The sequence below is a fragment of the Hipposideros armiger genome, unplaced genomic scaffold, assembly GCF_001890085.2.
Source record: "Hipposideros armiger isolate ML-2016 unplaced genomic scaffold, ASM189008v1 scaffold_280, whole genome shotgun sequence".
Classification (NCBI taxonomy): Eukaryota; Metazoa; Chordata; class Mammalia; order Chiroptera; family Hipposideridae; genus Hipposideros; species Hipposideros armiger.
The window spans coordinates 779801-790485 of record NW_017731630.1 but is presented as its reverse complement, the minus strand read 5'-3'; the positions used below and the strand labels follow the sequence as shown (position 1 = coordinate 790485).

The 10685-nt window shown below is 58.1% G+C and overlaps 1 protein-coding gene across 2 annotated transcripts in view; it reads right to left on the bottom strand.

Annotated features, from left to right (window-relative positions):
• Positions 1–10685, bottom strand: part of TSNARE1 (t-SNARE domain containing 1) — a 102778-nt gene that overhangs the window by 6774 nt on the left and 85319 nt on the right. For both annotated transcript variants that reach the window (XM_019657871.1, XM_019657875.1), the window contains one exon: positions 192–297. In XM_019657871.1, coding sequence (XP_019513416.1) covers positions 202–297 — 96 coding nt within the window. In that variant the 3' untranslated portion in view covers positions 192–201. The remainder of the gene's footprint in view (positions 1–191; positions 298–10685) is intronic.

Here is a 10685-nt window from a genome sequence, read left to right as displayed (position 1 = left end):
GATGGATGGATGGATAGATGATGGATGGATGGATGGTGGATGGATGATGGATGGATAGATGATGGATAGATGGTGGATGGACGGATGGATGGATAATGAATCAAGGATGGGTGAATGAAGTGAGGATGAGTGGCAAAACTGATGAGTGGAGGTGGAGGGATGGATGGCATGGGGGCAGGCTGGGCACTTACACATGTGGCCTCACTTTCGGACAGAGGTGGCGATGATGAGGATGATGACCAGCAGGACAGTGACTCCAGCCGACAGAAAGTAGCACTTGATCTTGCGTCTCTGGAGCTGGAGAGAGAGGTTGTTGTTGTGTCTCAGGCCCCAGCCTCGCATCCCGGGGGGCATCTGGCTGTGCCTGCTGCGGGTTGTGGCACGGGGGTTAGGCCACAGGAAAGGGGCTCTGAGCGCAGGAGCACTTCAGGACCCTGGACAGCACCCGTGTCTGCGCGCTGGGGCTGTGCGGAGGGGTCTGCGGCCTTGGTGCATGTCCACCACCACTGTTCCCATCAGCAGGACAGCCGCCCTTCCCCCAGTCCTTGCTAGGTGCCAAACACCAGGCTGGGTGGATTCGCTCATGCTACCCTGTCTCCCGGCACTGACAGGCGGGTCCTGCCAACACCCTGTCTGCAGATGAAGGCTCAGAGGTGAAGTGACCTGCCCAAAGCCATCCTGTGAACAGCAGAGCCAGGATTCAAAACCATCAGCAAAGCCTGCTCTCAACCGCTCCACACCCCTCAGTACGGGCCCACGACGCCATGGGCTGGGTGTGCCCTGAAGTGTCGTCCTCAGAGCACCTCGCACAGCCGGTTCCCTAAAACCAAGACTGATGCAAACTGAGCCCAGATGAGCATGTATACGCCCGAGGGATGTGACAGGCTGTGAGGAACACAGTAGCTGGGGCCAGGCAGGTCTGGCTTCAAACCATGTCCTACATCACGGCCCGACCGTGTGACCTGGGCATGTCACTGGCCTCCCATGCTCCAGGTGGCCACCCCAGAATCTCGGTCCTCGCTCTCCCATCGGTGTGGCCCCTGCAGAGCCCAGCCAACAGGGCCTCGCTCTCACCATCTACCAGGGTTGTGCCCACGCCTGCCCAGGCTGGCCCAGACCAACCTTCCTGGGACCTTGACACTGGCCTCACACTGGATGGTGGCAAGCAAGCGCCTGCCAGGGTGTGACCCACACCCACCCTCATCCCCCACCCCCATGCTGAACAGAGGCGGGGAGCTGGGAGGCAGACTGGAGTGGAGAGTGATCCCCGAGAAGCGGGACGGATCACCTGGAGAGGAAGGGGGCAGGTCAGTGACTTCCCAGGACCCTCCAAGCCTATACTCAGCCTCCACCGCCAGCCCCTTCCAGCCCCCACTTTGCCCAGCAGGAAACCTGCGCTGGGCCTCTCCAGCGGCTTCAAGGAGAAGAGGCGGGCAGGCATGACAGGCAGGGCCCAGGGCGGCCAGATGCTCAGGCTGGGACATATGGTGGAGGCGGAGACAGGCCTTTGATCAGGCGCTTGCAGCCCCAGCCCTGCCAGCTCCCCTCCTGGCACAAGGCAGAGCCCCCCTGCCAGCCACCTCTGCTCCAGCCCCCCCCCCCCGCGGGGAGGGAGCTCCTGCTGGGGGCCGCAGTGCTGCGGTGTCAGGGAGCTGCAGACCTCATCTCAGTTCAGCACCCAGTATCCGGGAGGCAGGGCGTGAGGAGGGGCCCAGGGCACTCAGTTGGGACTCAGGGGGACTGAGGCCACACCTCGCTGCACCAGGGGCCCCCTTCCTGAGCCCGGGGAGCAGGCAGCTGTCCCTGGACACAGCCTCAACTGACGGGCTGACCTTTCCAGCTCCCCGATGAAAATGTATTGACCGCACTGGTGACCTTCTGGGGAAGCATGCAGACTTCCTTAAAGGGGACTGATGAGTTTTCCTGTTAAATATCACTGCGTCTGATGGGGGAGGGGCCTGGAAAGACCACGAGGTGCTGAGAGCTGGCAGAGCCTGTGCTCAGGGAACCGGGGCCATGTCTAAAGGCAGGAGGGCGCAGGGCGGGGGTGGGCCACTGGAAGGAGATGCTTCCAGTCGTGGGCAGCCCCGTGCTGGGAGGGTGTTCTCACCCACATCGAGCCCTCACATGCTGCCCCGGTGGTCAGAGGGACAGAGTGCTGTGGGGGACGACACCATGACGCTAACCTGGGAGATGGGTGTTACAGGTTGAATTGTGCCCCCCAAATTCCCATGTTGGAGCCCTTACCCCCAGGACCTCAGAACGCAGCCTGATTTGGAGAGGGGCCTTCACAGAGGTGACCCAGTGGGAGGGTGGTCATGTGGGTGGGCCCTGAGCCAGTCCGCCTGGCGTCCTTATGAGCAGGGGAAGCGTGGACGCAGGTCCACAGGGAGAGCGCCGTGCAAACGTGCAGACATCTCCAGGCCGGGAGCAGATTCTCCCGCCCGGCCTCAGACGGAGTCCACCTTGGACTTCTGGCCTCCGGAGCCTGAGACCTTAAGTGTCCGAGTTTCAGCCGCCCCGTCTGTGGTGTCCATCACGGCAGCCAGAGCTGACAAACAGACCCGGCTCTGTCCATCTCCTCCGCAGACCCTGGGGGGCGGTGACGGCTCTGGAAGAGGTGAGCCCCGGCACTGGATGTGTCCAGACAGCAGTGGGCCGCAGGTCAGTCTCTGGGAGCAAAGCTGGGTGGAAAGCAGCGCCCTCTGCCTGGGTCCCGTTCCTACAGGCCGGTCACAAGGGCCCCTGGGGCCTGTGCTTCAAACAGGGGCTCCCAAGACACAGAGCTGCCCTGCCCTGATGGCTGCCGGTCTTGGTCCTCCTAAAGGTGGTGCTGGGCCCTGTGTGCTGACCACGGTCCCCAGGACAGCCCTGCAAGGGGCCCAAACACGCCCATTTCAGAGATGCAAATACTGAGGCTTAGAAAGTGCACAGCCCCTCAATAGTGGTGTTGGGACAAAGCTGCCCAGAGACCGGATGGATGGGAGGGAGACAGCTGCGACAGGGGACAGGGCAGGGTGGAGGCCAGTGTGTGTGGGGATCTCAGCCCTGGTTCCACACCCAGGAGGGGGTTCTCCCGCATCACACTCACTCCTCACGCCCTGGGTGCCCCTGGCCGTCAGCTGTGACTAATTACTCAGACATGACAGCCCCTCATTGAAGGCGGCTGGTGGGGGCTGCCTGTGGGGAGCCAATTAACCTGAATTACGCTCTTGATTGGGGCCCAATTAGTGTCAGCTTTTTGGGGTCAGAGCATCCCAGTGCAGTAACTGCTGAGTTAATTCACAGGCTGGGGGAGAGCGCCACGTTCCGAGCCCCTGAACTTGCTTCCTGCTGCCCTGAAGAGGCCATGGGCACCGCGCGTGCTCAGCCGCCCCAGCCCTTCGCCCAAACGCCTCCCTCGGCCTTCTGTGCTCTTCACTTGGAAACTCCGGCTCCCTCTCCGAAACCCAGCCGCTGCCAGGATGCCTTCCCAGGTGCTCCCCCTGCATCGGGTCCGCCAGCCCTCCCACCTGCCCCCCACACACACACACACACAGAACTTCCCAGCCATGGCGTCCAGGGAAGGCCTCCATGGACACCGCCCTCAGGCCTCATGGGCTCTGCACCCCCAGTGAGGAAGAATGGACGCCGGGCCATCAGTCCAATGGGCCCTCCGCCTGGTCCCCCTCCCCTAGGATGAGGGCACAGAGGGTATTCCTGGGCACGGTGAGTGCGAAGCGGCGGGGAGGGCTGGCTGAGCAGAGCAGAGGGAGTGACCCCCAGGCCTGCAGAGGGGCGCCTCTGAAAAGCAAGGCCACCGCTCCACACAGCCCCAGGCCGGGCCTAAAGGCAGGGGAGACGGAAGGAGTCAGTCAAGTGTGAGGCCCGCAGGCGCTCCCCATCCCCTCCCTGGGGACCCTGGCTTCCCTCCAGGGGATTCAGAGAGCCTGGGGTGGCGGAGAGTCAGCAGCGGGGAGGTAAGCGGGGGGCCTGCTCATTGCGGAGCAGCCGAGTTTGCTCCAAAGATAAGACACCGTCCAACCAGTGTTTTATGCCCCAGCCTAAAATATAAGCAGCACCTGGGGCCCCCAGCCAGGTGGGGAGTATCTTCATCACAAAGGACAGAAAACTAACAAACAAAAGAAATGAAAGGAGGGGCTGGAGTCCCGCCTCCAGCTGCGGGGGCTCCCGGGAGGTTGGGGAGGGGAGAGCAGAGAGAAGGGAAGGGGGTGGGGTGAGAGGCAGGTGAGGGTGAGGGGCCGAGGGACATGGGGGCATCACCCCCCACCCTCCGCCATCAGCAGGAGCCCCTGCCGGCACCCAGGCCTTAGGTGCTGGTTCCCAAGGCACAGGAGAGGACGCAGCTCAGAGCAGGGCACTGACTCCCCAGGGGCTCCCAGAGGGGCCTGGGCTCGCGCTCCCGGGGCAGGGCCTCCTTGTCGGCCGTCGCAGCCCGGTGCTTAGTCCCTCTGCCCCCGGCCCTTTCCTTCTGACCCACAGGGACCTCACCGGCCCATCAGAAGCGGCCCGACCCCCTCTCCTTCCTCAGAAGCTGCTTTCCATGCAAATGTATTCAGAATACATGACATTTCAGAAACATCTATTTGTATATATTTAGACTCCATTTCAAAAGAATTATTCAAAATCAGAGCCATTTGGGTGGATGGGTGTGGAATGCATTGTTTCTTAAGTGTTTGCATCAGTAATGCCATGTTTTCCAAGTGGATTACAAACACCGTAAGTATCAAAACGGCACGGTCTGCTGGGAGAAGAAGGTTCCAGAATGATGAGCTGACTTAGGGATGCTGTCCTGGGGACAGGGCTGGGGCACCCACCCCAAGGGGCACGGGGCGCGAGGGCAGGACGGGGTACAGGGTGCCCAAGAGCTCTTGGCTTTGGCAGCTGCTACACTGTGAATGGAGGTCCCTGAGCGCCTCCCCTGTGCCAGCCACTGGGGTCCAGTGCAGGGCCCGCCGACCCCATGATCAGGACAGGTGAGCTTGCCTCGCCTCCCATCCAAGACCACGGGCGCATAAGGAAGCCACAGGCATGAGCTGAGCCGCTCCGTGGAAGCGGCCTGGCAAACGCAGCTCCCAGAGCACATGTGGGTCCCGCTCTGCCACTGAGCACCAGCTGGGTGACCGGCCCTCTGAGCCTCGGTTTCCTTATCCACAAAACATGCCAACAATCGGGTCTCCTGGAATCGTGCAGGAGGTCTGTGGTCTCTGGGGGCTTCATGCAGTAAATACACACTCTCTCATTCTTATCAAACTTCCCCAAACTAGGGGAAGGACGTTGTTCCTCCAGTGGCAGGGTCTCAGGGACCCCACCAGCCGACCCCGGGCGGGGGCAGGGGAGAAAACTTTGCATCCTGCATGAGGCCCATCTGACTGATTCTCAGCAGACACTTGTCTCCCGTGGGGACAAGGCTGCACGCACGCACATCTGGCCCAGCGGCTGCCTGTCCTGCGTGGATGTCTTCCTCAGGGCACGTGTCAGAGCTGGGGCAGAAGGCAGGTCTATTTGAGACAATTCTCCGTTTCCTTTCCCCTCCTCTCCTGTCCTGAGCCATCAGCCTGGATGTCTTATTCGTCTTACTTGTAGGTAGGGTGATGGGGTGCCCATCACAGTCCCTGTCCAAGGAGCCCCATCCATTTTATCTCGTTCATTGCACTAGCACCCCTGCCAACCTCTTCTCTGGGAGAAGGAGCCCCGCGTGTCTCTTCTGGGCACCAGGACTCCAGCCTCTGTCCCCTCCTGGTGGCACGAATTGCACAGGGTCCCGGCTCCTGGGCGCTGGGCCACCACCCATCACTGCCAGCCGGCAATTCCTGCACCACCAGGAGTCGCTGAATGGCCCGCCTGGGCTCTCACAAGGACGGTACCAGAGAACAGACCAAGAAAGAGATAATAATCCCTAAGTCATCCTAGGAGGCTGACACGAACTTGACCTCAGAGTCAGACAAGATCAGCAAAAGGAAGGCAATGTGGAGGAGGTCCAAAGCGATGCAGAAATCCTCAAGCAAATATGACCCAATCAGACCTTCAGTGAGAGTGAATCACTGCCGTTATTATTATTATTATTATTATTATTATTATTATTATTATTATTACTACTACTACTATTATTTACTCTGGCCAAGTTGAGTTTATCTCAGAGACTCGACTGGTTTACCATTAGAAAATCTATACATGGCATTCAGCACATTAATGGATTAAAGGAGAAAAACTACATAATCATCTCAACAGGTAAAAAAAAATAGCTGATGAAACTGAACACCCATCTGGATTAACAAAACAAAACAAAGCTCTTATCAGACCCTGACCAAACTTCCTTAATCTAACAAAGAGCATCTACCCTAAATCTAAAATTGATATTCTTCATGGGGTGATGTTGGAAGCTTTCCTTTTAAAATGAGGCACCAAACACAGCTGTCCGTCGTCACTCGGAAGCCCACACCATGATGGAGAAAGAGAAATTAAAGGCATAGTACAGAAAAGGGAGAAATAAAACTGTTATTACTGGTAAGAACCGGATAGTCTTCAAAAGAAACCCATAAGAATTCTCCAGTAAAGTATCAGAAATGAGACATTAACACTTGGCTGACGAAATGCTCAATTTACAAAAATCACACACATTTCCACGTATCAGTAACATGCTCCTATATATGTGCCATTTACAGAGACAAAACAAAAACCTCTGTTTAGGAACAAACCTTTAAAAAGACATGAAAGATATATATGGAGAAAATCATTGTTTAAATGTATTTACAAACCTTGAAGGAGACATAAGTGGGAGATGCACTAAGATCGCAGACAGGAAGACCCAATACCACGAGAATACCAGCTCTCACCAAACTGGTCCACAGCGGGTGAGTCCAGCAGCGCTAACGGGGCTGTTTACAGAACCCGGCTCGGCGGTTCCAACACACGCAGGCCGGGAAATGCCACGGTGCTCCTCGAAACCCAGGCAACGAGCCTGCCTACCTACCAGACGCGTCCTTTAGCACAAAGGGGACGTCACCGAGGCGGTGAAACAGTGGTGCAGGGACCGACCTCGGCTGTCAGGGACCAGACAGAGAAGCGGGCATGGGACCTGGCCTGGGAGAGAGCCAGCAGGACAGCTGGACAGAGGGCTCTTCCCACACGGCACAGAGAACGACTATCCCATGGGGAACGCAGTCCTGCGTGTCCTTAGACACCAGAGACATGACTGTCCTTCCGACTTAGGAAGTGGGGGGCTCACGTTGGCACAAAGTGGGGGTCACCCAGAGACCCCTGGGGGAGGTGACAGGGGAGCACCAGCCAGACAATGTTTGCAACCTGTGCAAACCAACTAGGTGTCAGCATCTAGATGAGAACATGTGCGTGTGTGTGTGTGTGAGCGCGCACACACACATTTTGCAAATCATTAGAAGGAAACAAACAATCCGATTCTAAACTGGGCAAAAGGCATGAACAGACTTTTCACAGCAAAGGAAATAAGCACAAACATATGAAAAATTCCCACCTCATTAGTAATCAGGGAGATGCAAATGAGGACCACAATTAGATACGATTTGACACCCACCAGATTGGCAAAAATGATGGAATTTGACAACATCAAATACTGGGTGGGCAGCCCTCGCATGGCGCTGGTGAGATGGGCGACTGGCAGCCGCTTTGGAAAAGAATTCAGTCTCATTGGATGAAACTGAAGCACTCACACAGCCGACCCAGGAACCCCAGTCCTGAGTGTGGACCTAGAGAAACCCTTCCTCCTGCTACGAGGCAGACCGGGCTCCCAGCAGTGCCGTCTGCAGTGCCAAAAAGCTGGGAACACTCCCCGTCCCCGTTGAGAGAAAGGATAAATAAATTATGATACGTTCACGCCATGCAATTTTATGCATCAGTGGGAAATCTGAACCACAGCTACGCACGAGCGTGTGGGTGAGTCCTGGAAAGGGAATCAATGAGGAGAAGCAAGTCTAGGGAGAATGAACTGCTGCGGCTTGATTTCGTGGGGCTGAAAAAAGCCGAACTAAACAATATATTGTTTAGCAATCAACACATTTTACCAACAGGGTCTGTACACAATAATACCAAACTGTTCTAAACTATATGAAAGCAAGCGAAGCACAGACGTGAAATTTAGGGGAGGGGCTCCTTGGGGGTGAAGGCAGAGGGGGGATGGGCTGAGCCCCCACACAGGTGAGGATCTCGGTGGTCGAGTTAAGGGATAGTTAATGGAAGTGCTTCACATCGTTACCCTTTATGTCATAAACATATGATACGTACAATCTTGTGCCAATAACATATTGGAAAAAGATCATAAAAATGACAACTTTGAGACAAGTGAAGGCTCCACAGACATATGTCCTCTAACAGTCACAGGACCCTCACCATGTGAACAGATGCCTGAACCCACAGCTCTGAGATGCCGACATGCTGACCCCACGGTTCCCTTCATCGTGTCACGCTGCATGACTGGGTCCCGTGTAAGACTGACATCCCGACGTGACCTGCTCCCTCTCCCAGCTTCCAGTCCCCACCCCATAAAGGTCCCAGAAGGACGTTCACTGCTGGCCAGCACCGAGAGGACAGAGCCACGCCGTGCCCAAGAACAGCTCACACCGCCCCATGGAGGCGGCACCCCGAACATGACAGGGCCGGGCCGCCCATCACAGGCCCTCAAAAGCTTCACACTGCCAATGGCCCAGGGCCCCTTCCGTTACGTCAGGTCCCACCTCTTGGGCGGCTCTCCCGCCCCAGCCTCCGCTGTCTCCAGATCAGGAGTCAAGGGCCGTCTTCCAAAGCCCATCGTCTGCCTGGCACGCCCCCTTCCTTCCCCCCGTTCCCCTCAACCATCTCTGGGCGCAGTCCTGGCTTCTTCATTCATCCTCGGAGGAAGAAGGCAGCCTGGCCCTCGGCCAGGGACCAGCAGACTGGGTTTCGATCAAGCGTAACTGTGGGAAGGCCCCCTCGCCACGCTGAGCCTCAGCCCTGCCTTCCACATGGAGTCCGGGCTGTACCCTGGGCTTGCTGAGGATTCAGTGAGATGACGTCCACACGGCAGAGGCTGGTTGCTTCTCAACACAATGCTCCCCTCTCCCTAAGCATTCCTGCCAACTTGTGGGAGCACCTGCTGCGTGCCAGCCCGCCCTGCATGTCTGGGCACAGGAGCAGCAAGAATGTCACAAAGGCTGCAGCCTAAAGTGGCCACAACACGCACTCATCCATCCGCCCATCTGAGCCTTTGCTCCAACAATTGTGCATTTGTGCCTGGGTGCCGGGAGCAGCTGCCGCCAGACAGGGCCCTGCACACGCCGCTCTCCCCTCAATAAGCACGGACGCCAGCCCTGGGCCAAGTGCATCAGCAAATCCCCGAGCCTGGGTGCTCAGAAGGCAGGAGGCGGGGCGGGAGGCAGGGGCCCCTCCAGAGCCGAGGCCCCACCCGACCCAGAGCTGGAAGCTGAGATGACAGTGTTTGGGAGCAGGCTCCGGGGAAGGGCTGCAGGACTGCCCAAAACGCTCTCCAAACCCAGGGGGAAGGATGGGGCAGTGCACGGAGGCCCTGAGCCAGGCCGCCGCCTCCCTCAGGGTGGACGGAGCAGGTGGGGAGGACGGGCCCAGCAGGGGCGGGAGAGTGAATGCCCACACCTGGAGGGTCGCTGAGGTCAGTGTGTGTGGATGGGGGGCTGGGGCTCCTCCTTGACCCAGGAGCCAACTGCTTCTACAAGGGGGGACCAAGCTCCCCCCACAGAACCGAGTCCAGGGACTGGAAGAGCAAGCTGGCGACTTCCCGGACAGCCGAGGAGGACAAGGCCCGGGCAGAGGCCAGGAGAGGAGGGGAGGGTGGGGCCAGGGCTGGGGGCCATGTCGGAGCTAGGAGCGACTCGAGGGTGTTCAGAGACCCCCACTGCGCTCTCCCTCCCTCCCTGCAGCATCGCAGGGCAGCCCCCCGCCCCCCACATCGGGACTGGCTTGAGAGGGGCTGTGGTCAAGGCAGTGCTACTTCCAAGCAGACACTTTCAAAGCCCTCGCGAGACGCTTCCATCACTCTGGTCTTTGCCAGGAGCCGGGCACAGGAGCAAAGCCACCTCCAACTCACTACAAACAACATGTAACATGAGCCAAAACCAACCTGAGACGTCGGGCCATTTGTTCCTGCAGCTGAACAGCCTGAGCGGATGGCTATGGGGGGACTGAGACGAGCTCCACTGAATAGAAGGCACGCTGAGTCCCACTGCTAACCTGCCGTGTGGTCCTCGGCAGCCTCTGAGGCCTCTCGGGCCTCCCACTCCCTTCTGGACAGCCCGGCTCTGTGGCCATTCCCACATGGGGGCCTCCGGTGCCAAGGCTGGTGGCTGGGTGGGCTGTGCCTGTGCCCAGAGTTAGCAAAACCCACACGGCAACCTCTCACGCTTACAGCCACGTGTGTCTCTCCAATTTCACATCCATTCTTCTCTTCTGCCAGCGGCAAGAGCACTTTAAGGGGAAAATGCAAATTTGGGGGGCATGAGGGAGCTCTTCATCAGGCTAAAAACGGTGCTGTAATGAGCCTCCCACCCCTGGAGGAGAAGCAAGGCCCGTCGTGGTGCTAAGGTTTCCAGCAGTGGGTGCCAAGACCCCGTCCCTGCTCATGCGCCAACCCCGTCCCCTCCAGGCAGACAACCAAAGGAAAGAGGAACAGCCATCAAAGTCCTGGGCTGTGTGAGCACGGT